The sequence below is a fragment of the Buteo buteo genome, chromosome 4 (assembly GCF_964188355.1).
Source record: "Buteo buteo chromosome 4, bButBut1.hap1.1, whole genome shotgun sequence".
Lineage (NCBI taxonomy): Eukaryota > Metazoa > Chordata > Aves > Accipitriformes > Accipitridae > Buteo > Buteo buteo.
In genome coordinates this window covers 48,768,093-48,795,363 of record NC_134174.1, presented here as the reverse complement: position 1 = coordinate 48,795,363, position 27,271 = coordinate 48,768,093, and the positions used below count along the sequence as shown (strand labels likewise).

The window sequence follows — 27,271 nt, the reverse complement described above, 5'->3', positions numbered from 1 at the left end:
ACTGTGGTGCTGAATCACCAGGGCATGAAGACTTGGATCTCGCGTGCTTGAAGCTTTGCATGTAGCAGCAGGAAGCTTGAAAGTAGGAGGAAGCCAAAACTGCAGCTCCGAATGGTGCATACTGTTGCTGTGGGTTAAATGGTCTCCAGCACCAATAATCAGGCCTTTAATAACTTTTGAGTCTAGTCCTGCAAATCTTACCTGAAATGAACCCCTGCAAGAGGTTTTGCAGTGTGAGGCTGCAAATATTTGCACTTGTGCTTGGCTTTATTATCCTTTATTATCCCACTTACTTCAACATAGCCAGAGGTTCATCTTTATAGCTGTGTGCACCACTGTCTCCTGGAAGGAATCTCCTGGGATTGAAGAACTTTTTTTCATGGTAGTGTGAATCCAGATCCTGAATCCAGTTCCCTGGACAGTCAGATGTAGTTCTACTCTATATGTAATGTGATTTATTTTTTTTAGTGTACTTTATTTGGACTTTAACGTAAAAAAAATACCGAAGCCTATGAAGTCATCTCAGAATTTTTATGCATTTTAAATGTGGGTAATTACTAATATCGTTTACTGATAATGTGTAGGTAAGATATATAGCCATTTGAATCCTATATAAAAATATAAATACACCTGCATTTAGAATGGGCTGAAAATTAGAACATAAGATTTTCTAGAAATGCAATATTCCTTCCTCTTTTTTGCGAACTTAGGAATTATGTTTTGGGTTTTTTAAATGCATAATTTAAATCTGAATTTCAAAATTTTGATCATAAAGTAGTAGATCTTTTGAAAGAGCGCAATGTATTATCACATTCTCCAGCAATGAAGCTTGCTTGTTTACAGCCTTGAAATGTGGCTCTGTCCATGGTTTTTGTATGAAACTTATCTGAGTGAGGAGGTGATTCTTGGTTTGGCTTTTATTCAGCGTTATTACTAATTTTTAGAATCTAATATGAGATCCTGAGGGCTTTGTGTTGCTCAGTGGAAGCCAGTTGTGGCTTAGAGCAGATTGACCCACTCCTTGTAACTGTTCTTGCAACTCGTAATTACCACTGTGCTGGTGATTACTGGTGATCTCGGCTTCATTTTTGACTTGCCAGAGGTTTAGTAAAATGCTGATGAAATGATTTCCACGTGGTGACAATTCCAGTTGGGACTCTGGCTCTCTGTGACGAAGCTATCTGGCAAGTCCATTTACAAATTGATCTCGTCACTTCGTGACAGCTATCTGATGCTTAATGCTTTTTGACCCTGCAAATTCATTGTCCCCAATGTGGAGCAATGTAGTTGGGTCCTTCCTGTTCCCTCTGATTTAAAGCGACCAAGACATGCAGCCTGTAAACAGGCTATCAGTGCAGAATCAGAGGTGCTTCATATCCTGTTTGACAGCATCATTGCTTTGATTATGCTTACGGTACGCAGATGTGATTGAAAGGTTTTGCTGGATGTGGCATCCTACTGGCCACATCAACTACCAGGTGTGGATGCAAGCCGTCAGCTTCTCATCAGAGTCACAGAAGCGAAGCCGACAGCGCAGCCAGCGCACACCAGCTTCAACCTACCATCTCGCTGCCAGCGCCGCCCGGTTATTTCAGTGCTGACCTTTTTCCCTTCGCTGTCTTGTCAAAAGCTACAATCTACGATCTGACAGTAACTAAGGAAGAAAAGGACGCAGCCAGAGCCAAGGCGCAAAATTAAATGGAATTAGCCATTTCAACAGACCATCATCCAGAATACGTTAATGCTCCGGAGCATCCGAAGGGGCAGGCTTCTTAACAGCAGCAACCAAGTCCACTACCAGCTGTTTACATTTCCATGCAAGTCTGGTATTGAAACTATATTGTCAGCTTGTGTTGGTAGACAGGTTACTACCCAGTCAGTTGTTCACGACTGACTGTGCAGAGTGGCAGTGACGGTGAAAAGAAGGGCAGGAGAGGTAAAGTGTCTTGACAAGACTAAACTTCTAGATGTAGCTTTCACCTTCGACGTTTTGTGTTGAAAGTCTCTTACTTGCTGTATGTTTTTAAAGCCACTGAAATAGCTATCAGCAAAGCCTTTGTGGTTGCTGCCTTTTAAGACCATTAGTTCAGGATTGGGGAAAAAAAAAAACCCTAAGTGCAATTTTATTTCAGCAAGCTGCCTTTATAATATAAAATTGGGGGGGGGGGCGGCGGGGAAGAAATTATCATCTTAGCTGGATGTTCAAGTCACTGTGTAGTGGGCTGCCTACAAGCAAGTCTGGGGTAATGTGTGGTCCCAGGCAGGTAGTTCTGGCATGTGGGCAGAGACACAGTTGCGCTTGGGGCTGGCCATGACTCTCAGCTCTGGCAAAAAAAGGGATGCTCATCAAGAATAACTCTCCCCATATCAGCTGGGCTAGATGTGGAATGGCTCAAGGCATGAATCAGACCTAGAGTAACTCCAGATTCTTACTGGAGTAAGCAGCAGCTGAACCTGCCCTACAGTCCATTTTTATTTAATTTAAATAGTGCCGTCCACTCCCAGTGGGAACCAGGAGTTATAACCCTTCTCTTAAAAAAAGAGGCCAAATTCTGATGCTGGCTTTGTGTGTTTGGTTCTTGATGTGCTCAGTGAGGTCTCAAATTTGATCATCTTTCTTCAGCAAAGTGCCAAAGCATGTTTCACTTTAAAATGTGCTCCAGTAGATATTTTCTTTTTCCCTTCCTAAAATATCTACTCCAATTCCCATGTTCCTTATAGCCTGTGTCAGTTCAGAGCACTGCTCTAAGGGAAGGTTATCATGAGGAAAACCAGAGTGTGTGTTTCCAGTGTTTGACCATAACTGGTGCATGCCCTTGTCCAATTCACCTGGAGTTGCAATAGACATCAGTGTAGTGAGAATGTGTTTTTGGCAAGAACAAGCTGTTTGTATGGAAAAGTTAAAGCACTCCACATCCTCATGCTAACTTGCCTTGCAGTAACTTGATAGTGAAGAGCAGGCAGACTAAGCTGAATATGTATTTCAGCCACCTTTGGGCCTCACATAGTGTAATCCAATAACAAGTCCTTCCTCCAAAGCATACAAATAACATGGCAGTGCATCATATGAAATGTTATCAAAAGCCAGATCTCACATCACTAAAAACTAGGTATAGCTCCCCTCAATCCTATCAACGTTGTTTTCCTCTCATTTTTAATATGTTGGTCAAAATATAATTGCTAATGCGTGTGGACTTGTTCAGTTTTACTTGCTGCTAGTGGAGAACTTCTGTGCAGTTTATTCTTATTTTTCTATGCATACCTTGAAGATTAATTAGTCCTGTGTTGTGCTGGTATTCCCCTGGTACTGGGCTGGTCTCAAACTCAAATGCTGCTCAGTGGCTGGTATAAGTGAGCTCTGTGGAGCATTTAGCTAAAGCAGGAGATTTATGTGTGAAGGTGCAACTTCTGTGCTTTCACTTCTGCGTGCCACGGATCTCTGCTGTCAGCTGGCTTGTTGCATGTAGCATCAAAGGGAGTTTCAAAAAAAACATTTGGCACAGGACAAATTTGTAATGTCTCTCCACCTCCCTGTGCTAAGGATGTTATCTCTGTGGACAGTGTAGCAGCTGCAATGCATTTTGTGACCTAGAGGGAGGTTTCCCTTACCACTTCCCCTCCTGGTGCATCTTGTGCCTGCCTTGGCAATTCGGGCTGGCCCCAAGAGGAAGGAGACACTGGCTCTATGTCAGGTTCCACCTGTGTAAAGTAAAAGGGAAGGAAGAGCAGCAAACTGTTGTGTTGTGCTGTTACCAGAGCTCCGAGAAATGTTACCGTATAGGTTACTAAGAAGTAATTTTAAAAGCTTGCTGTGGAGAAGCTGAGAAACCAAACCGGGCTTCTTTAATACTTTCTTCCTCAAATTACCCTTCCTGTTTCTAACTGTCCTGGGTACACTGACTCTAGGGGGTTTCATGATAGACATGAACTCACCTGATGCTACCATGACTTGTCTCTGTCCCTTCCCTTCTGCACATTTCTATTCCCAGCAGATGCTCAACCAGGCAGATCATCTTACTGATCTCTCTGGCAACAAACAGAGGGTTATTTTTCAGGTGTGTGAGCAAGCTCAGTGCACTGCAACATAATCAGTGGTACCAACAGTGGAGGGCATGCACAGTTGGGATCTCACTTCTGACAGCAGCCTTCCTAGGTTGGCTTTACTCAGATGTGAAACTGCTCTATCAGTGAAAAGACCATTGAAAGGTTGGCTGAAAAAACTGACAATGCTCTTCCTGTTTGAATGAACAAATCACAGTTGCTTATCACACTAATGATAAAAATCACAGGTGTCCCCCCTGCCCCCATCAGGACTGAAGCAAGAGAAGTTGAGAGCAGCTGAAGGGCAGTTTTAGGAGCACTTGCTGTGGCCAGCAGACAGTGTGTCTGATGTGGCAGGTCTCTTATGCCACTGGTGGTTTCTGCTGCTGGGGCAGGGGTGTGGGGGAAGAGCACAAAGAAAATCACAGCACCTGGGTCTTTAATTATTCCCATGCACAGCAGATGTGAAGGGGGCTGTGCACAGGCTCAGTTCTTGTAGGGACTGAAAGATTGTATTTTTCCAGGGCTTGTAACAGATGCAAAGCTTCCTCTCTGATTCACAGAGGGGTTATGAGGCGAGTCCTGTTTGTCTGCATCTGTCTGAACAGAGCTGCTGCTGAAAGCCAAGTGCCATCTGCTGTGGAGATAGGAGGAAGGACTGGTGCTTATGGTTAGCAAAGGTATCTGGCCAAAAAGCCATGGAGGCACCATGAGATGACATCAGCCATGTCAGGCTCACAGTATTACTGTGGTACCTTTTAATTAAGGCATTGGTGGTCAATGGGATGCCTGCGGGCACAACCTTGAGACGAGTGTTGCTCTGTGAAGCACCAGTGCCATTACAGCACCTTGACCATTGCTGCTGAATATCGAAAGTGTCAGTGTGAATGTTTTGTTTCAGGCATAGGGCAGAGAACAGCCATTGTCATGTTGTAATTCAGATAGCTCTGGAAGGAAATGCAGTATTTGAGCTATTTTTCATTACTCTTCTGTATTTTTACCTACAGAATCATTTCAAGTTGTGGTAAGAGGCAACGGCTTTTATCATGCAAGAAACATCGACCAGGTACTCTGCAGCTTCAAGCTCAATGACAGCCTTACTATCAGTAAGTTTGCAGGCTGATGATTCCAGTGCCCCCTGTGGCTCTGTCACCTCATGAGTGATAGAGGTGACACAGCGCACCTCTCGTCCATGTTGGGGGAGTCCTTGCAGTGGATGTAGGGGGAGCTGGGTAGGGATCTGCACGTAACAGAAGCTTGAAATGCATCTTTACTCAGTTCTGCAACCTGTGGGCATTGTGTCGCGAGGGCTTACGTGGGGTGTGCTGCTGCACAATGAATTTCAGTGTCATTGTAATGGTGCACGTGGGTGATGCATATGGCTAGTGAGGACTGGGTATCAGGTTTTAAGAGGGAGAAATAAAATTGCTCCCTATTCCCTTGTTCATCACCAGTAAAACCAAATAATGCTATCTTGATCCCTTAGTTGTGTCTTCAGGCTCTTTATTCACCAATTCAGGAGACAGGCCTGCTTGATTCGTCTCTGACGCCGGTTGCTGGTCTCGTCGCAGCGAGCATGTAATGCAGAAACTCCCTGTCATCGCTGTGCTAAAACAAGGTCTTTTGTTTGCTGTCTCAGCAGCCAGGCAAAGGACTGAATGGCCAAAAAAGATTGAGTGTCCAGTTTCTCAGCAGTCCTCTCTTATTCCTGAGAAACCATGTATGTCTGGCAGGGTGAAGCATGGCATGGGGAGGGGAACTTTGCTCCTTTTCTGTATATGCCGCCCTTGTTGGCTGAGCACAGTAGAGGCTTTCATATCCTGTCGCGGTCAGACTGGTGCCTTCCCTAGCAGTGAATTCACTTACAAGAGGGAGCACATGAATTGCTCCTTCATTTCCCATCCTAGTTGCCTACGTGGAGGCTGCATTAAATAAACTGTGGTGGTCTCACTCTCATTCCACTTACAGATGCTGTTTGCCAGGGGTTTATTTCTTGTCGTTTACCAGGTAGACAGACTTTTGGTTTTTTTCCTTCCTTGTCCCTAATGCACTGGCACCTTGACTGGACTTCACACAATGAGTGTGACCTGGGCCTGGAAGTACACAGGAGGAAAACTACCCTAATTCCACATCTCCTCCATGCTGTGTTCTCCTTAGGTTAGGTCTGCAACAGATGTTGTGTTGAGACACTGGTCTATGCTGGCTGGCTTTTTTCCCCTCAGACTGGCTTTAAAACATATCACTATAATTTCCATGGTCTCATCTCTGCCAAAACAGGAAAATGAGCTTTGTCTTCAGGTGTGCTTGGGGTGGGTGAAGCATGAAAGAACGACTCTCATATCTGTTGTTTCTCAAGTTAATTTTTCGTAGGTAGAAAGAGTAATCAAGCCTCTGAGGTTTAAATAATCTGGCAGCTTTTACCAGCCCCTAATTCACTTGGGTTGGACTTTTGTGAACCAGTCTTTCTCTGCACTAGCACCTTAGCTGCTTGGGGCCATTCGGAGCTAAGGTGTGGTGACTTGTCTGCTCTTGTGCCTCAGCTTATGCACTTTTAATGGAGTGGCATTGCAGGATTACTGCTGGACCTCCTCTCTGTGTTCATGGGACTTGGCTTTCTGGAAGTGGCTTTTGAAAGCAACAGGAGTAGCACTGCTAAGTCTTGGAGCAGCAGAGTGCTGGGAGGCAGGAAAACACCCATGGCCTTGCTTTTGATTCTGCCTGCACCAGACCCCTATAAACATGGGCTGTTTCTGGATGGTGCTGCCACAGAGGGGATGTTGGGGACAGGAAAAGCAGCAGCTACTGCAGGACAGGTCCTCACAGTAACATCAGTCATGGCCTCTCTCTGCCTGTCTCCTGTATATGACCAACCATGTTTTGTTTTGTTTTTTCCTTCTGGTGTCTGTCTGCTTCAGCTCCACCCAATCTCTGTTCTTCCTTTTCCCTGGGCTCAAACAGTGCAGCCTCAGCTTCTCCTCCTGTGTGTGTTTGGAAGTAGGTAGGCGAAACTGAACCCTATACTTTTGACCCCTTAAGTAACTTGTGGGATCAGAGTATTCAATATGAGTAGAGTTTGCATACACTTGTCAGATAGACAAGATGAATGTTGCTTAAAGCAGGCTTCAAAATGGCTCATCACTATTGTAAGGAACAGAAATATACTTCCATTTCTTAGCTGTGGTGTCTCTAGCCTGATAACATTATATTGTCATCAACAAGAATCGTCATCCTAGTACTTGGCTTTGTAATCAGTACCATTGGGGAATATTGGTACTGGCCTATATACTGAATTTGTCTGTGGCTCTCATTGGTGTCAACGCTTTTCCAGGGGGTGGCCTGCTTGGGACAGTTTCTTTTTTTCATCCCTGACAGTTATATTCATTTATTTTCAGATGAAAAGCCGACCCTTGTTCATGATACTTACTTACTTTGTCCTGCCCCAGTGATAGAAGATGCTGGACAGTAAGTATTGGTTTGCAGCACATGTCAAGAGAGAGGGGACTTCTGGATGAGGATGTCATTACTGAGCCAAGGGCTCAGAATTCTGCCCAAAGGGCCAAGCTAATAAATTTGTGTGTGTGTGTGGCAGGATTACCTCCACCCTCTTTGTGCCAAATCCTGCCAGCATAGCTCTATTCTTTGTTGAGTCTTTAGTACAGCTTAACCAAAGGCCTTGTTGGACCATGGTCCTGTATCACAGAATCACAGAATGGTGATTTCTCCTCTGTTCCTATATCCCAATTTTTCAAACCAAAGGGTAATTGAATTCAAGGCAAACTTTTCATTCTGATCAAAAAGAGATGCTTGATTTGAATTCCTTTGCTGCTGTTGTAGGTGTTGCTTCCTGTGTCTTGCCCTGCTCTGGCTAGTGTTGGTATTTTTCAGCTGTTGTAATCCTGCAGAGTCCTGGGAGACAAGGCACAAGGCCCTACCTTTCCCCTGGGTGATCTTGTGGGTGCTTAAATACTGTACTGGGGCTGAGGGTGAATGCCTCCCTCCCCTTTGCTATTTGTGGGTGAGAGAAAGTTGTTGGGTGTTTTATTTGTTTTTGTTGGTTGTTTTTTTTTTCCCCTCAGATACTTTCTTTGATATTGGAGAACAGCTAGAGCCAGGTTCTTTAATTTCACTGTCATTTCAGTGTTTTTACCCCTTGACCTCAGTGCAGGTATTCTGGATTTACTTGCATATAAAAGAAAACACATTCTGGCTCTTTAAGCTGCAGAAGGGGTTAAAAAAAAAAAAGCCTAAAAGTAAGTTTCTTGTCCTATCTAGGGTAGTATTGCAAATGTCTGAGACTTTATGTTATGACTCACTGTCCTAGTAGTGCCTTTTGCCCCAGGTGGGATTAAGGTTTTTTAATAAAGAGCATATGCCCCAACTCAATTAAGCCGACGTAAAAAGGATAGCTCCTGGGCAAGCAGAAAGACAAATGCAGGTAAGCACCTGAAGCCATGAAAATGCCTTGACTCAGCAGGACATTTTATCCATGTGTGTTTATGAGCCAATGGCTAAAACACAGCCAGAATAAAGGGAACAATGGGTATAAAGATGACACTAAAAATAAGTGTATCTGTTTTGTGCTTTAGGGTGGTTTTCCTACAAGTCAGCATGAACAACGGGCTAACGTTCATCTCCAGCTCTGTCAGCATCACCAGCACACACTGTGTAAGTAATTGCAATGGGGCTTGACAGAGAAACCATGAGATCTTGGAAAGCGACGGTGGCTCTTCAGGCAAAGCCTCCTTGAGTGAGCATGAGCCCTCTACAGCTTCTACATCATGGTTATTGACTGGATCCCAGCAGTTCTTTGAAAAATAATCAGGGCTAGTTACGATTAAATTGTTATTGATGACACATAGATCGTGATAGATTTACTGAATAAAAAATTACAGCAAAAGGCACCCTGCCTATTCCTGTCCCAGGAAAGAGAGATCCTCAAAGCTAGGATCTGACTAGAAGGGAATCTGGGAAAATGAGGGAAGGAGCATCAGGAAGCAACACCCTGTTGACCTTTGGGATCCCTTATGGGATCTGGCGTGAAAGGTACAACTGCCAGGACTTGAATCTGGAAGAGCCACAGCATGGAAGGTCCTCTAAATTTACATGGTTATTTTTTAGTTGGAGCTTACAGCATTTGTTCTTAGACCACCACAATTTGCCTTTACTAGTTCAGGATTTACTAAGGTGTTTTTACAGTTTTAGTGACAGGAGCTGGTTGCTTTTCTCTTGGCATCATGGGGGGGTGACCAGAAAGAGTTAGCAGCCTCAGATCCTGGGATGAGCACCTGGTAAAAGGCTGCTGCTCAGCCCAGCTGAGGGGGAATGTGCTTCTGCGGGACAGCAATGGCTGTGATATGAGCATCTCCTCATGAAAAAGACCACCTATCCCCAGGTGGACTGTCAGGGACCAGTAGCTAGAAGTAATTCTTTATCAAAATCTGATTTTTAGAGTCAAACAATCAAAATTAAGCTGACTACTAGATAAGCAGTCTGCTTCCTTGCCTTGGAGTAAAAATAGGCAATGCCCATAGCTGTTGCAAGCAAGTATGGTAGCTGAGGATTTGGCCTTGTGCTTCTGAACTAAACAAAGTTTGCTGAAGTACCTGATAGCAAACACTTTGTATCAAAGTTGAGTGTTATTGATACTAGTGTCAAAAGGACTTTTATAGCCTATGCAAAATGCTGTCATATTGGTTTGTAATCATTGTTGGCCTTCTTGACAGCTGCAGAACAGAAGGGCGGGAATGAAAATAGAGGCAGTGACTGGAACTTGCAAATCTGATTTTGTGATGTTTTCAGCAGGGAAGGTGGGAAATCTCACATCAGATTGCTGGAACGGTCTGGGGTGCAGGGACTCAGAATTTAGCAGAGATGTGTTTGCTGCTTCACCTGATTACTCTTATTTTTCCAAAACTTTCCTCCAACTTTTCTACACTGAAGACTAATATTTTCACATTTTATTCCTCTCTTATACCTTGGGTACAATAAAACCTTTTGAATCTGCAGTGAAACACAAGTGTTAACTGGTGCATTTAGTTACCCATATGTAGTTTATTTCTGATGAAGACTGAAGTCTTAGCCTTAGCTGGGCTTCCTACAGGTCAGAATGTGCACAGAGGAAGCTTTTCTCTCAGTAGCCTTAGGATAAAGAGAGGAATCCAATCTCCGGTCCTGTCAATCTGACAATTTTTGACCAGCCTCTTGCAGATTGAATGTGAAAGAGGCAGGGAGCCTGATTCTCAGCTGGTACAAAAAAAGACTGTCTCACTCTAGTTACATCCCATAAGTAGGGAGGTTGGCAGTTCAGTTTCCAACTTTGTCTAAATTTCATGCATTTCACTCCTCTCGTTTTAGAGACTCCCTCCGTTTCCTTTCCTCTTCTGTTTCCTTTTCTGTGGGTAGCAGTCAGCTGGCCTGCTCAGCTCTCCTCTCCAGCTGGCCCTTCTGTCCTTTCTGTACAGTAAGTATCTTCTCTTTCCTTTACTCCTAAAGCCTCTGTGTGATCCCTGTGCTTATTTCTGTTCAGCTGCATGAAGTCTGCTATTTCCTTTTCGAAGTCCAGCTTCACTACAATGCTTTGTATATTTAATCATTAAAAGAGGACTCTTTAGCTTCTTGCTGCCAGCAGCTCCTGAGCTGCTGCTGGCAAATGTCTTGGCGATTTATATGAGCACTTGGCATGGGAAAAGCAATGCCTGGGAACAAAGGCTACAAAACAAGGAGGTAATGTGTGTTTGGAGTAACAGTAGCAGTGGTATGTGCATCTGTGGCTCATGCACTGCATTGGTGCTGTGCTTGGATTTGTTTTTAAGGAGTGCAGCAATACCTCTAAAAGTTATGCTTGACTTTTATTCATCCTTTTCTCAGCAAACTGACTTCACTGGGAATTCATGTCTCTCAAGTGTCCGCTTTCCAGATGCGTTAGTGCTACATGGGGCCATAGGAAGGCCAGAGAGGAGGGCTACAGCACTGAACTGCAGCTGGGTAGTGTGTCTTCTAACAGGACTCCTTTGAGCAGGGGGTCTGGCACATGTCGCAGCACTCCACCTTGGCTTTCAGCTGCTCCCTGACCAAATGAATAAGGTGAGCTAAGTAGTGTATCCCAAAACAGGTTGACTTGTTGCATCTATAACAAAAAGCCACAGAACAGTGGAGGCATGGTGATGCTGTGACAGAGAGATATGGGATACTGGACTCCCTGCCTGAAAGTATGGAGTAGGAGCTGTGGTTGTGTTAGTCTGTCTTGAACATGTCAGTCCTGACAGCTCTAGGATTTGGTCTGAGAAAGAATTAGGTGCCACCCAAGTCAGCCACTCTGGATCAGACCTAGACTTTGCAAAGCTCTTACCAGCTGGTACTTTCTTTTCCACCCTCAGCCTTTTCATTGTCAAAAGGGAAAACAAACCCACTTAGAACAGTGAAGGGAACTTAGGTTGTAAGAAGGGGCTAAGCATCAGTTTCTGGTGTCATGGGAATTCAGCAAGTAGTTTCAGATTTAATAAGGTGAATCTCACGGACTTTATCCTCCATAAATCTTCTTTGGAATTTGCTTTCTTTCCATTTATCCTCCCACCTATCCTTTGAAAATATCTTACAGCTTCCTCTCTAGCTAGCTCCTATTCCCTCAGCCTGATTTGCAGACCTTTCTTCAAGCTCTTTTCACATCTTCCTAGTCCCAGGCTCTCCTCTAGTTTGCTGCCAGATTTTGCCTGTTCTTTGGTACCTCCATTGCTGGTGAATTGAACCTCTTCTCAAAATCAGAAAATCTACCACTGAAGAGGTTTCTTTTTGCAGTATAAAAGAAATGGCTGGAGCACTGCAGCTAATCTTAACCTCATCCCAGAGCCCAGTGCAGTCCAAGGAAGCAGCACGTCCCAGCATGTCACTGCCCATCTGCAACAAATGTTTAATTTCCAAAAAGCCATGTGTTCTGTATGTTCTGCAAGGGCCAAGCAGCATAAGACCACCTGCTTTCCTGTAGTCATCAGAGCAATACAGAGTTAATACCTCTTCTGAACACACTGACGTGAAATGCTCCGAGTGCAAAGAATCCATCAAGATTTACCCAGGAAAATCAGAGCTGTGATTCTCTTTGGTTGCCTGGCTGCTCCAAAAAGCTAATTTCAAGTGTTAACACTTGAAGTTTTATGGATTCTAGTAATTTTAAAGAAAATTTAACTTTGATTTTGAATGTAGACCCTTAGCTATCCAGCCCCAGAGTCGCGCTGTTCTCTGCAGAGAAATAGATGGAATACAAGAATCAGAAATGTTTAAGAGCATGGTTACAGCATCTCATTAAAAATAGTCAAACCAGCCCGAGGAAGCATACCAAGAACCAGCAGCTTTAAGGACTAGTCTGCATAATCACTCAGGCTGGGGTTGTGTGTGCAGTTTGAGGCAAGAGTCAATACAAGCAGGCTTGGGAGCTGATGAGGCTGAGCAAGTAACTTGTGCTCTGTTCCATAATGTTGACATGTCAACAGTTACCCATAAGCTCTTAGCTCCAATATTCCCATTCTTTGAATATCAGCATTTGCATATTGTGCATCTCTAGTGATGAAAGGTTACTCTGCACACCTAAGAGTCTGTGGTCATGTAGTTTGCAATGCTTCTCTGACAGTATTAAGGGACTTGTCAGCACAGATTTGGGAATGGTTTGTATACAAGTTTAACACCCTTGAATCTAGTGGGCTATAAACATACCATAAATTTATGCATAAATTATACATACCACAAACAGGAAGTGCTTCCCTGAATCATGACTTCAAATACAGATTTGTGACAGATGTGATCCTAATGATAATTGTGATTGACTGCACAATCTACCTGAGACCTCATAGTGAGGGAAACCTGGCTCACTTTGCCTAGTCTTAATGTGTAACTTCAGGGCTCCTGCCTTGTTTGTGACATGCACAGGTAACTCAGAAGTAATCATCTTGTTTGCAGCTGACTGGGACCATCCTTTTCATTGCTCTCCTGATTCTCTTTCTGCTGCTGGCTCTGGCTCTTCTGTGGTGGTTCTGGCCCCTTTGCTGCACGGTGGTAAGTACAGGTTTTTATTCTTTTGACTTGTTTCATCTCTTCTCTGTGAAAGCAGTGTTGGAGTGGGTGGTTAACTTTGTTTAAGAAAAATACTGCCAGGTTTGTAAGGCCCTGATTCAATAAATTGCATAAAGTGCTTGTTGAAGTCACTCTGGTCTGGGTTTTTGAACGTTGCAAGGCCTATGTGATTTTGATGTTGAATGAGAAGTTTAAGTGAGCTCGTGGACATGTCCAAAGTTTCTGTAGGGATCAAGACCTCCTTAGAGCAAGATTTGAAACCTGCTGCAGAAAAGTGTAATGGAACCGATTTACTAATATATGCATAAGATGTTACAGTCCTTTTTAAAGACAAGAGTTAGGCTTTCTTTTTTATTTAGAGGAGGTGCAGATTCTGAGTGAGTATTTTGCACTAGCTTGGTAATTATATGACATTTTTAAGGCAGGATTACCAGAATGTGGAGCTGTATTATGAGTTACTTAATAGGGCACTTCTTGACTAATCAGATAGTTTAATGTGATGGATTTAGCTTCTCATCTGCATTTATTTTATGCCCACTGAAAAGCAGTGGGGCTAATGAGAGGCCTGAATATGGGGGAATGGAGCTGGGCAACCCATCTGTGATACGAGCAAGAAAGCAGAGAGGACATAGCATTGAGATGGATGAAGCCTACCATTATCTCAGATTTTTCCCATTGTTTATATATTCCAGGTGATCAAAGAGCCACCGCCACCAACACCTCCAGAGCCTGTAAGTATGCTATTTTTGAGCTGTTGCACTGTCTGCAGCCACTGTAGTGTATCGTGCTGCTCAGGAACTTCAGCCCTGTAGGTGTCTTAATGACACCTTGAAGGCTGTGAGAGGAAGTCTCTTGGGTCAGGACAGTTATTTCTGCCTTCTGGCCTCTTTATATAGATACAGCAAGATTATTTCCATCCACAGAGAAAGTAGTTGCATAACTCAGAAGTCCACAGAGCAACAGTTCCTATGGTATTTTGTTCTTTCTGCTGCACATCAAACAGGCGTGTAGGCAAATCTTCACTTCTCAAGCTGTGCTGAAAGCTGTCCCTCCTCCAGTAAAGCTGCCGTTGTTCTCAGCAGGAGTTTGGCCCAGATTGGCAGTAAGGAACAAAGTCTGGCAGCTGAAAGAAAGGACAGTGAAGGCCACATTTTTGTGGCTTTGCTACAGGAGAGGGAGACAAGAGCCTGCCCTGGCTGTGGCTCTGATGCAGAGTGACCTTTGGAAGGACATTTAGCCTTTCTCCATTTAGATTGTGAGCTGTTTGAGGCAGGGTTGTATTTAGCTTTTTTTGGGACAGTAACACACTGACCCTTACCTCACTGATCCTGACCTCAGCTTAGTTTCACTGTACTAATTTCCTGAAAATAATAGTAATAAATAAAAGTACCTCCAGAGACAACTAATGCCTGCCTTTATTTCTTTCCTAGGCATAGACAGTTAAATGGTGGAAAAATACTTGCCTAACCCACAAGAGAAGCTTACAGTTTGCTGCTAACTTGCTGTAATTTGGCATGAATATCAGGAGGCAACCACAGCTGCTGTTTTGAGGTTGCCAGAGGCCACTATTACTGTGTATGTGATCTTGTTGCTTGTCCTGGGCAGCAGCACTGTGACAATTTAACTTTAGCATAAGCACCAAAAATCATGCTGGTTTTAGGGTGATTAGTGTTGTCATGAAGCATGCAATTGCAGCCATGCTGTGTTTGAAGGAGATTGCGGAGATCATCGCACCCCTGCAGCAGAGTTCCAGATGCTTTGTGATTATTCTAATCAGCAGAGATTTTAACTGCAGTCAAAGAGACTGTGAGCTGACGTAAGAGTCCAGGAATAACACAGAATACAGATGTTATCTATCCCTTTACTTGGCCTTGTCTTTATCCAGTACAGATTGTTGGTTTGTTATACTTAGCACTAGCCTCCCTAGGTATGGTGACCTGCTCTTTAGTTGATGTAGTCTGGTATTGCTGCTATTAAACTGAATATAGTTATCTAAAACCTGTTCAAAACCACAAGCATTAGATTTGCATTACTTTTCAAAAGGTATGTGGTAGTTCTTGGTGTTGCTTTGTTATGTGTTCAGTGTAGGGAATACTTGGTGAAGTTCTTTATCAGCTGGAGTAGTGTCAGCCATCACTGTGTCCTGCTACTGTCAGGCTTGCCAGCAATAAGGACTGTTAGACATGAAGACTTGAAATCTGTGTTACATCCCATGGAAGAGGCAGGATATTTCATATAGTACTCAAGTTCACAATGAAATCAAATATAAATGAATTAAAACTGCTCATGTAGTTCACTGGGTAGTGTTTTAGATGTGGTACAAAATGGGATAAAATTTGTTTGTGTATTTGTTATAGTCTTAAAAAAAAAAAAAAAAAAAAAAAACACAAAAAAACCCAAAACAAAACAACAACAAAACCCAACACCAAACCACAGTACCTTCCTTGTATATTTATTTCCCTAACTTAGGGTAAAAACAAAACAACAACAAAAAAACCAACCAAAAAACCAAAACAAACAAACAAAAAAACCCAAATCCAAACACCCTTACTAGTTAAGGGAAATGCCAACTCTAGTCTTGCCTGACCATACTAAAGAATTTGTTGGAGGAACTGATCCATGAACTATAGCTGAGAGATCAGATGTCACTGAATAACTGATGGGAATACATTTCTCCAAGGCATAACCCAAGATTTAAATATGAACAAACAAAAATTAAAGCATGTTTTCTAAAAGCCATTATTGGCTTTTGGACTCTCAATTCCTTTTACATTCCAATAGCAACATGTAGGGCAATTTTGAGAAAATGTTACCTAGTAATCTGACAACAATTTGTGTCCTTCTCTAGCATTGGGATTTCACTTAATTTTTACTAAAAAAAATAAAAATAAAAAAAATCAATTCCAGGTAGTGTTTCTAGAAACATACTTGTACTGACAAAAATTAGCAGAGAGCACTGTGCATGGCCAGTCCAAGAGCAGTATGCACATCTGCATATCAGCATGAGACGTAGTTATTTGTCTTTAATAAAGAGTGTGAGGAATGAAGATGGTATTGTAGGAGCTTGTTGGGCTCTTTCCTCATTTACGTGTGTACTTAGATAGTGTCACAGTGTGACTTCCAGCTGCCTTGACTCAGCGTAATAGTAGGGAATCTGAGAAATCCCAGTGACTTTTATCGGCTCAAGATGATAGAGCTGGAGATTTGTTCCCAGGGTTGTCGAACTAGAAACATTTGCCAGCTTTTAGTTAAGCAAGAACAGAACAATGAACCTGAAGTAAAACCCTGATTCAGACTCTCCCACGTTCCAGAAAAAGAATCTGTAGTCTTTATAACCGCAGGTCAAAAACTCTGGATCTGAGTTTCCTGACAATTTGGAGGTGCTCCAATCTGAGTCCTGGTTCCAAACTGTACAGTTTGAGCCAGACTCTACAAAGAATCAAGCAGCATAGAATAACTGGTTACAGCTGCCATGAGAAAAGGGTCTGATGCACATGTTAGAAAACTCACAGTGGTAGCTTTTTTCCCCTGTTAGGTGACATTAAGTTCTAAAAGCTCAATTAATACATGATTTCTTTGGGCTAACTGATTGCTGCATTTTCTGCATAGCATAGTGGTAAGCCAGTATAATGTACAATTCATCTCCACTTTGCCTTCCCTTACAAGTCAGTTGTGATTTTGAAGCTCAGTGCATGTTTGACTAAATAAAAGCTGTCTGGAGAGAGGAATAGGCAATCCTCTTTGGCTCCTCTAGTTAAAATTGCAGCTGCAGAGACAAGAGACTTTTGTTTTTTGTCAGCAAGTAAGTATAACACACAAAGCGAGATACCCAAGGATTGGACCATAGGATGTTCAGTTGTTTTCCATAGTTTATGCTGTTTATGTGAGAACAGCAGTAATATCTCCCTGTCTTTCCCATAGGAATCAGATGATGAAGATGGATTGCCAAAGAAAAAGTGGCCAACTGTGGACGCATCTTATTATGGAGGTCGAGGTGTTGGTGGGATTAAGAGGATGGAGGTATTTGGCTTGTTCTTTAGTATTGTAAAAATCAATTCATTTAATTTTAAGTTGTAGCAATATGTTTTTCTTTGCTTTTTAAAAAGCTATCTTGATGGACTAGAGACTGGGATTTAATTAGGGCTTGTCCACCTGATTGCATCTGCTGTCCAAGTAACAGACGTCAAGCTGCCATCATTTGCATGAATAATTAAATGAATCTAGCATTATGAGCCATAGAAAATTTGCACGTTAAGAGATGGGATAAGCACCGAAAGAAGTTTTAATATACTGAATCAAACCCTTCGGTGCAGTTGGGTCCAGTTCTTTTGTCTCTGGCAGAGTTACGCTGGTTTTGAGTATTTGAGGGTGCCATCAACACTGTGCCTGGCTGGCTGGAAGCAGTTTGTTTGGGGAATTTAAACCAGCAATTTTTCTCTCTTTTCCTCTTTTGTTCTTTTATTTTCTTTTTCTTTTGGGTCTGTTGGCTTGATTTTTGGTTTTGGTGGGATTTACTTGTTTGGTTGGTTTTTTTCAGTTAAGCATTAACTCCTAATGCACAAAACCACATCTATGTTGAAATTGGCCAATGAATTAAATCCTGCCCTGGCATTCATGCACAAGCCAGTCTTGATGTGTAAAGTGAGGTGTTACTATGAAAGAAATTTGCCTTGTGCTGTCCTATGGCATGTACATTCCAGGGAGTCAGTGGATAATGCTGTGATCAGCTACAAACTCCTGTAAATAACCATGTTAGTGAAATGAATTCAATATTCCTAACCACAGATAATATAAGGCAGGGAATTGTCATTCATCTGTATCAGCTGAGGGCCTAATGATTACTTTTAGGGATGTCACACCAGAAACTCGCACTAGATTTAACTGGTAGCTGAGGGAGGTGGGCTAATGTAAGCCATCCAAGGATATGGACCAAACTATGGCTAACAGAATGAAAGCAATGGCTTCTCAGCAAGTCCCTGCAACTCTGCAGTTGAATTATTGCATCTTAATATCCTTAAGCATTTTCTTCAGGAGAATTTTATCCTTGATGCTGAGTAACCCCATGGATCATATATTGCCCTTAAATGCAGGGTAACATTTCTCTTTGAGGTAAGTCAGACAAGAAAATCAGAATTTCAGCTTGAAATAAGTAGTGTATGGTATGTGAAGATAAAGTTACTGACCTCTCTTGTGATTGTGCAAGGTCATCTTTGGAAGAGCTGTTTTTAGTAGTAGCTACGCAAGTTTGAGGGCCGATGTTCTTAAACCGTTCACAAACTTGTCCACTGACCCTTTTTTCACTTTTGAGCTGAACAACACTAGCTGCTTAGGGCTAGCTGTAAGGACCGCCTGCCTTCAGCTGGTGCTGCTGCCTGCTCTTTGCGTGAGGCAATGGGAGGTGTATTACATCTGTGTCCTAGCAGAGCTGGGCAAAGTGCTTCAGGTTTCACTTGGAAATGGGTTAATCTGCCCTGGATGCTGTGACTTCCCGCATCACATTAGGTTACTGGAAGGTGTAAAGGCTAGTAGTTCAAGCAGCTTTTGAATGAGACTATTTGACTCTTAAATGTGTATTTCTGATTACAGTAGGAGTTTGGTGTCTTCATAAATTTGGCTTCATGTCTGGTGGCATTGGGTCATCTGATGGGAACTAGATTAATGTCTGTGAAAACCACTTGCTGGTGGGGACTACTGAAGTGTCTCTACTTAGTGTGCTCTCTTGACTTCAGGTGCGGTGGGGAGACAAGGGGTCAACAGAGGAAGGAGCAAAATTAGAGAAGCCCAAAAATGCTATTATTAAGTTGCCAGAACAGGAGTATGAGCCATGGGAACCCAAACCGAAAAAGCCCCATGTAAGAAAACCACCTTCCCAGCGGAAATGGTACACTCCTATCAAGGTAATGTGTCTGCCTCTCAGTTTTACCAAGTCTTCTTATGTCATGCATGTTACTACATCCCGGTTCCATAGCACAGCCTTTCTTATGGCAGAGCTAGGAGACCCTATTTAGAAAAATTGCCAGTTACCCTCAACTTTGCCCATTTCTTGGAACGTGCATTTCAGCTGGCACTGTGTTGCCATAGTTTTTGAGGAAGAGCAGAAGGTGTTGGAGGGCATGAGCAGAGATCTTCCCTCCCTTGGCTCATGCCTTCTTTTCAGGTACTTTTGCACAGCCTGGATTGCAACAGCAGGTATCTCAACTCTTAGGGAGGGTGGATGCTGTTTTGTGCCATTTCAAGGCAGCATGCAAAGAGTATCAGATCAAGTGCACCATCCTTGCTTTGATTGCACTGTGGCTAAGGCCCTGGGTTGGGATTCAGCTCTGTTCCTCTCTAGTTCAGCCACAAGATGTAATATTTGATTTTGGGCAAGTTGTTCAGTCTCTCCACACTTTCATCCCCATTTCTCCAGTGTCATTATAGTATCTGGTGTCTCCCTGTCTTTTAATGTATGTATCCTCACATAACCCTTGAGGCAGGGCAGGGCTATTATCTCCACTTACAGAGAAGGAAGCTGGAGGGCTAGGACAGGCCAAGGGAGCAGCAAACAATGCTCATCCCAGACAGCTGTGGCCATGTCCCAAACCAGTGTTTTGTGGGATTGGGTCCCCCCTCCCCACCATGCTTACAGATCAGTTTAACAGCGCTTGAATTTATTGTCTGGAAAGTACCTCTGAATTTTAAAGCCTGCCTAGGTAGGTAGTCCTGGGGCTGTTTATCCATGCTCCAACTCGCCTCCCATCAGTACAGTACTTGTGTTGTTCTGCCTTTTGTTAACATAACAAAAATTGTGCCTCTTAGAGGAGTTGTTCATGTTAAACTACAGTCATTCTCAGTGAGTTTCAAGCAGGTTGCATATTGGGTGCATGATACCCTGTTGAGGTCTCTTTTCTGGCTGTCCAGGTAAGCAGTATACAGAGGGCAAGGGCACAGGAGTAACATTTGTGCAGATAGTTTAATACAGAAAGGCTGGATCAACTCACCTGTAATTTAATCAGTTTAATCTCGTGCTGTTTTCCCCAAATTCTTGGTCATGTCTCTTTTTTTTTTCTCTTTCTTCTTTTTAATTTTTTTTTTATTCCAGGGCAAACTTGATGCACTGTGGGCTTTGGTTCGACGAGGTTATGATCAAGTCTCTCTTATGAGACCGCAACCAGGGGATAAGGTAAGGTGTCACAAACATACTGGCATGTCACTTTTCTGTTAACAGCAACAATGCTCTTCCCTCCCAACCACCCCATCTTTTTTTTTTTTCTCTTTTATTTTTTTGCAAGCTTGTCTCTTTTCACATTACCCTAAGGCTAAAAATTTGTCACAAGAACGAGAGATTTCAAAATGAGCTAAAATGTTTGCTGTGGCATCTGTTTAAAAGTATTGCCCCAAAAGGTCAACAGCAATGTCTCCACTGTGATGATTTGAGCAGACTGAGGAAGAAGCTGGCCGGCCACAGTAGTATATGAGACCTTTTTCAGCCATATACATTCTTAGCCTTTTTTTTTCTGGGTACATGTGTTAAAGTCAAAGGTTGGGTTCTTTGTGGGTTCTGGGGGACTGCTCATTTTGAATTTAACACGCAGTAGTTGTTCTACAACAGAAATTATCCTTCCTACTCCATAAAAATGCTTCTCAGATTTAAAGTGATTAATGAGAGAAATCATGAAATGTGCAGGTGATGAAGAAACAAATTATAGCAAAGTTAATGGAGAATAAAGTTTCTGTAGGATTCTGCGCAAAGACAACATTTCTTGGTCGACACATTTCTTGGTCATATCCTATATGTAGGCAGAGAGTATCTCCTGCCTTGACCAAACATAGGTCAGGAGTAGATTCCTCTTGGGAGGAAACAGGGAGTTTATGCCTTTCAGAGCCCCAGAGATGTCTATGTGCTGCCCCATGGTCACTTGCAATAGCTTAGTTCAGAGCTCTTAAAATTTCCCCATGAGACCCTGGCACCATTATGGTTGTCTCTATCTTGTTATTCTGGGGGGACGACTCCATAAGAATTGAGTGCTGCTGCTTTGGGCTGTTGCACCTCCAGATCTGGCTTTCTGCAGTGGGACTTTGAAACATGAGGGCTGAGCAGAGATGACAGCATCTTTCTCCCCTCTGTGGCCCTTCTCTGGCCAGAGTCCATACATTTATATCACCTTTGTTCTCAGGGGAAGGTGTTGTAGAGTTACAGCAGTAGGGGCCATAAAGTGCTTTTCTGGGGTAGGAATGGTGCAGAGGCCCTTATGCTGGGCTTGTTTGCCTGGGTGACTTTCACACCTAATAACAGACTTTAAAAGTAGCCCTAATTTGCATACTCTAGGCAAATAAGTTGCATCGCTCTGGCTTTTGGCAAAATACCATTATGGCATTTGTCTAGTTATTGACTAAACATACAGCTTCAGTATTTAAAGTTTAGTCTTTTCCATTTTTCTTTCAGTGCATAAGGAAACCAAGAGAACAAACTCAGCTTCCTATGCTACTTTGTAAAGTGGCCTTAACTGTTTCACTAAGCTGCATTTTCAAGGCAGCTGTGCTTGAGACACCTTATTTACTTTTTAAGCACGATCTAGAGCTTCTGAATAGGCTCTTTAGGCCCAGCTGTATTTTGATAGCACTAACATTGTATAATATAAATCTATCCACTCGGTTGGTACGTTTCTATGGGTGCAGAGCACAACAGAGCTCCTGTTAGCCTGCACAGTCAAGAAACAGGCAGGGGGCTGGCTCTGAACAGGGATCCTCAGTTCCTTGCCTTCCAGCTCTGCTTGCAGGGAGGATGGGGGGCTCAAAAGAGGCAATGTAAAACAGAGCGAGCTGAAGGATTATTGTATCGGGGAGAACATTAGAAAAATCAAATGTACATCTGGGAAATAGGGTGGAAAGAATCCTATTGAGCCAGATTCAGTGGAAGAATAGGATCATCTCTGTTCCCTGGCCTGTGAAATTAACTAAAGCTGAAGAATATTGAAGGCGAAACAAGAAAATGACTAGACATCCTTCTGCTGTTTAAAAAAAAAAAAAAATTAATAAAATAAAGGAGATCACAGGCCTGTATTTCATGGAGAAAGCTAGCACAGAAAAGAACAAGGTTATCTATTGTTTGGTTGACTTTTCCAGTAGCAAACCCTTGGTGGAGAATTGGCTCCTGGTGAGTTAGGCTTTTGGTGGGGAGGAAGTGTATAAATATACATGTGTGTACATATAAGTATATAGGAGCCTACACACACATGCACACACTTACTTTGTGGCTGAAGAATGGGGAGATCGAGTCAGTGCTAGCTAGGAGTGACTGGCAGCATGGAGAGCCTGGAGCTCTGGCTGTGCAGAGCTGGAGGAGCCCGGCAGTCCCAGGAGCAAGCCCACAGCTCCGATCGACCCAGCCCAGGCAGGTTCAAGGTGACTCCTGTACAGGTGTGCTGACAGCAGTAGCAGTCAATGGATTTTGGTTTACTGTTGGGTAGACATGAAAGTGCAGCCTGATATGCCTCAGTGCATGGTGTTCTTCCAGTCTGCCATCCAGAGCCCAGTGACTGTGTGGTGATCTTGGAGGGAGGCATTGCTTTGCTTTGTAGGGTTTTGAGGGATTGGGCGGGGGCAGGGGGAAGAGTTCTTTGGGTTTTTAAGTTTGCCTTTTTTTCTTTGATTTTAAGGTAATTTCAGAGCAGTGTTGGCTGTTCAGGAAAACTTAGAGTTCAGAAAGCGAAAAGAACACAATTTAACTCTGTTTTGGGAATGGCATTTGGATTCATAACTCAGGAAATTCCTATCTTTGAATTACCCAGAATCAGTCAAATTGTTAACTTTACATTCTCAGGGATTACCAGAGATATAGGTTGTTTCCCACTGGAACAAGATAACTCACTGAAGTTACATTTTCCAAATTTCTGTTTCACAGTTTACCTCCATTGGGGAAAAAAAAAAGTTTTCATTTTCCATTTTTATTGCTTCACTTGGGCATACGTTCGCTTTTTGCAGCTATTGGGAGAAATTATAGCAAAACACTTTTTTCTGCATAATGAAAATAATAATTACAGAGAACATCCACAGTACAGGGAGAAAAATATTTTTCACAAGACTTTTGGGACAGGGGGAAGATGATAAAGGAGAATTTTTTGGCATTAAAACATTCTTTAAAAGCTCTTTTAAATTTAAAAGTACAATTTCTTTTATCATTTGAAAATAAGTACTGTGGTTTGGGAGCTTTTCTCCCCCAAAAATCTGAAAAATACTGGTAGAAAAACTCTTTGTGATAGTTTTGGTGGAAAACAAAATATGCTAATGTTTTTGGTATATTCACCAATGTATCTGGTTTTGTCACAGAGAAGCAAAAGTCTGTTAGACATTTTTCAGAGCTGTTCAGCATCTTCCTGCACAACACAGCCCTCTTTCTTGGCTCTGCAAACCATACAGTGGAGGCAGTATTGCTACGTCAGGTTTTCAGAGCTGAACTTCTCCCCCACTCCAATCACAAAGTGAAGTTAAAAATGGCACTGTTTGTATTTTTTTGAGTCTTCATGTGGTAAAGCCCATTCCAGAGTGCGTGTGAGAGCCTTGCAGTGGAAATTCAGGCTGAAGCATGTGTGCAGGAATACAGGGCTGAGTGCTGCAAGGGACTTTGTTGTCCTTTGCTCTGGGTGGCCAGGGCTGCTGTCCAACCATCCTCATTTCTTCCTTCATCATGATCCTGTTGCCTTTCCCAAACCACCTGGTGTTTTTTCTTACCTGTGCTGCCCTTGGACTCCTCCCCTAGACATTCCCTTCCATTTCCTTTTGTGGCTTCTTCCTTTCCTTGTGCTCTCAGTCTGTGTTTCCCTGCACCTCCCCTTGCTGAGACAGACTGGTGCTCTGCAGTCCTGCCCTCTGGGAGCAACAGGCTGGTGACCAGCCTCCTTCCTCTGTTCCTTGGGTGCTGCAGGAACTGAGCTGCTGGTAGCAGCATGCCCTGGGTTATGGCCTCGCTGCAGAGCTGGCTGAGGCTCCTGAGAGCTCCCTTGCCCTGGCTTATGCCTTCCATGGACTTATCAAGAAAAGGATCTCGGGATGGATGACCCATCAGTATTAGGCAGGATTGTATTAATAGGACTGGCTGTGAAAATCACAGGCGCTTTTCGGAACTGCTTATTTAAAGAAAATCAGCCAAGCACAAGCTCTGATCCCCCTTCTCCTGGGAGCTGTGCCCACGGTGTTTGGCTTGGCTCTGCAGACAGCTCCTCCTGTTGGTCTCCGTTAAATGTCATGTCACAGCAGCACTGCTGAAATTGGTTATTAGTTTGCCAAGTACCTCAGTGAAGGGTCACAGGACCCCACTCACTTGACTTCTCCAGGTCACTGCTAGCAGGAGCTTCTGTTGCACCAGAATGGGACAGCAAGGGATAAACACGCGTAGCTCTACCCCATCATTAGCAGATAGGCTGCTATTTGTGGGATGGCTTTTTGCTGAGCTCTCGGCATCAGCAGAGGAACAAAGCGATGAAAAAGGGCTAGCGGCTCTGCTGCTGATTGCTGGGCTTTTCTCCTCACAGTAATGTACAAAGGTGAAGCCTTCGTAGGCATTTGTGCTACTGCTGCAGTGATGGATCCCTTAGAGCTAGACTGCTATTCTTCCCTTCCTTCCCTGGAAATTTGGGGCTTAGAGGACCAGCAGTCACTCTTTTGGCCCAAGAAAGGGCTTGACAGCTCTGAGGCAGAGACACTGCTCATCCAGCAACAAGGAGCATGTCAGAGTGGCCACATGGCCTGGTGAGCTATGTATTGCTCAAGATATTCGGACTGCCTTGAGGACTTACCCACTGCTGTTGGTGTCCTCCTGAGCTTGGTTCTGAGCTTGCAGAGGGCTGCTATGAACATTAGAGTTTGGGAAATATTAATGTCTGGCTATCTTGAAGTATCTCATAGAAACCACAGTAGCTGGTGGGGCAGGTTGTCAGCAGTCTCTGCAAAAGGGAACTTTCAAGCTTTTCCCCCTGGCCTCATGGATCAAAAGTGGGGCTGTTACCAAGGCCAGCAAGTAAACATTAAAAGCCCCAATATGTGCAGAGGGGAAGGTGAGATGCTGCTTTCAAATGGTGTGCTTAGTTGCTGCTTTCAGCAAATCCATTCCTTTCTGCATTTCAGCACATACTGTCACAGGAAATTCTCAGAGGCTCGGTTTACCGAAAACCTCAACTGAAAAAAAGACGACATTTTTCCCCCCAGGCAGAATTGCTCCTGTTTACTTTAAAGCTTGAGAAAGTGATCTCATTTTTGTCACTGGAAATTACCTGCACTAGAGAGTGAGAGTGTACACTGGATTTTGCTGTCACCATCACCCTTGCATACTCACAGGACTTGACTTAGAAAAAAGCAGTGCTTTAGTAGTACTACCCTGTGGTTTGCACATGCAAAGCCCATTCCAGGGGAAAGGGACTAGAAACAGGCTGTTGTACAAAAACCTGAAAGCCTTTTTTCCTTCTTCCTTCCGTAAAACTGAAGGTAAAAAGGCTGCTGTGCAGCCAAAAATTTCACAAACTATGAGCTGCTGGTCATTTTGGAAGCCAGGAGTTCTGGGTCCTTTCACGTTCTCACCATTGAGTTACTATGTGACTTTGGGCAAGGCACAGCAGCTGGTATTTTAAACACCAGCCTCTGAAATAAGAACAGGAGTATTTGTGTTCCTTATTCTGTGTATCCCTTCCTAAGTGATCACTCTTAAGCTGATAGGCTTGTTAAAGCTCAGAAGGTCTGACTACACTCAAATTTTGAGTGATTCCTTGTAATGCTGACCATGACATCTATGTGCCTTAGTTTTCCCAACCGCAAAATAATCATGAGAGCACAGTATTTACCTTCGTTACAGCTGTGAGGTTTAGTTAAGTCTTGCCAGGCACTTGGGACTCCTCAGATGAATGGTGGGACACCAAACCTATGGATTATTGATTACTAATAATTACTTTCTGGCTGCTACCTATAGGTGGTCAGCAGTTTGAATGCAGCCCATGGGGATGGCAGTGCCTGCCTGTCACGCCATGCTAGCTGCCCAAGTACCAGTGCGAGTTGGAGCTCATTCTAATTACTTCTTTTCAAGACTGAGTAATGGCCTTTAGTAGGCTTCCCTGACACTTGCTTGGAGAGGTGTTGTAATTGCCCAAGTAGTAATTAGCAGAGCTACAGGGAGTGATGGAAAAGCAGCACTGAGCTCCTTCAGACTGTATTCATCAGTGACTGCTGGCTGGTTCTGGGGTTTTTCTCCCTTTGCTTAACGTGTCTGGACCCAATTACCTTCATAAGGCTCTGAAAAGTTAAAGAGACAGGGACACCGCTTGCCACAGTAGGTGATCTCACTTTGTCACTTTCAGTGAAAATGTTACACATGTAGCTCCTGTTTTACTACTTTTTTTCCTTTTTGCAAAGAACACGAGCATCTGTAAGGCTCATTCCTGCTGTAGCAGGCATGGCACGGGGAGGGGAGGGAAACCTCCCTGGCGTGGGACCAATGTCCTAATGCACAGTTCCCAGGATGTGCTGAGCACTGCAGCTGGAAACATGTAATCAGTGACTAATGAATTTCCTGTCCTGCAAGAAGCCCACGTACTGGCATGACCTCTCACTTGTGCCAGGATCATGTTATTTCTGATGTGGAAGAAGAATTCACAAATAAGCTTTGGGGATAGATGCTGCCTGTCTGTCCCTGGGTGTAACTAGCCATCTGTCCACATCTTTGGGAGCCAGAGGCACGCTCAGTAACGACAACCACAAGAGGCTTTTCTGAAGGATGGGTACAAATTCCAGGGCTGGTGCCACTTAGCACACAACAGGATGGAAAAGGATTGGCCTTGTGGTTAAGACACTGAGAGCTGACTTCAGAGACCCTGGATGTAGCTGATATAAGTTACTTCACTTCTGTTGTGCTGTAGTTCCGCAGTGATTAATGAGATGAACAGTACATTTTAGGAGGGTGAGACCATGTTCCTAACAGCACTTTGAGCACTTCATAAATTGACTCTGTTACGTAGACAGGGGGACTCTTCTGCTACTTTTACAGTATGTGTACCACTTTGATATTTCTTTGATATTTATGGTAAAGGTTCATCAGGTCTGATTCTCAGTTTTTTATAGGGAACATGACTTTGGGATAAGAACTGCTGACTTAGTCCCTTTTTATCTGCAACTCTGACATGTCTGCCTTGGGGGGAATAGTCTCTTG

The 27,271-nt window shown here is 43.4% G+C and overlaps 1 protein-coding gene across 3 annotated transcripts in view; it reads left to right on the top strand.

The window, feature by feature from the left end:
* ANTXRL (ANTXR like) overlaps positions 1-27,271 on the top strand; it is a 66,008-nt gene that overhangs the window by 19,804 nt on the left and 18,933 nt on the right. For all 3 annotated transcript variants that reach the window (XR_012650117.1, XM_075025966.1, XM_075025965.1), the window contains 8 exons: positions 5,049-5,147; positions 7,434-7,503; positions 8,628-8,706; positions 12,988-13,083; positions 13,794-13,832; positions 17,023-17,121; positions 18,831-18,998; positions 20,183-20,263. Coding sequence is in view for 2 of the 3 variants with exons in the window: in XM_075025966.1 (XP_074882067.1) it covers positions 5,049-5,147; positions 7,434-7,503; positions 8,628-8,706; positions 12,988-13,083; positions 13,794-13,832; positions 17,023-17,121; positions 18,831-18,998; positions 20,183-20,263 (731 nt within the window). In the remaining variant the exon portion in view is untranslated. The remainder of the gene's footprint in view (positions 1-5,048; positions 5,148-7,433; positions 7,504-8,627; positions 8,707-12,987; positions 13,084-13,793; positions 13,833-17,022; positions 17,122-18,830; positions 18,999-20,182; positions 20,264-27,271) is intronic.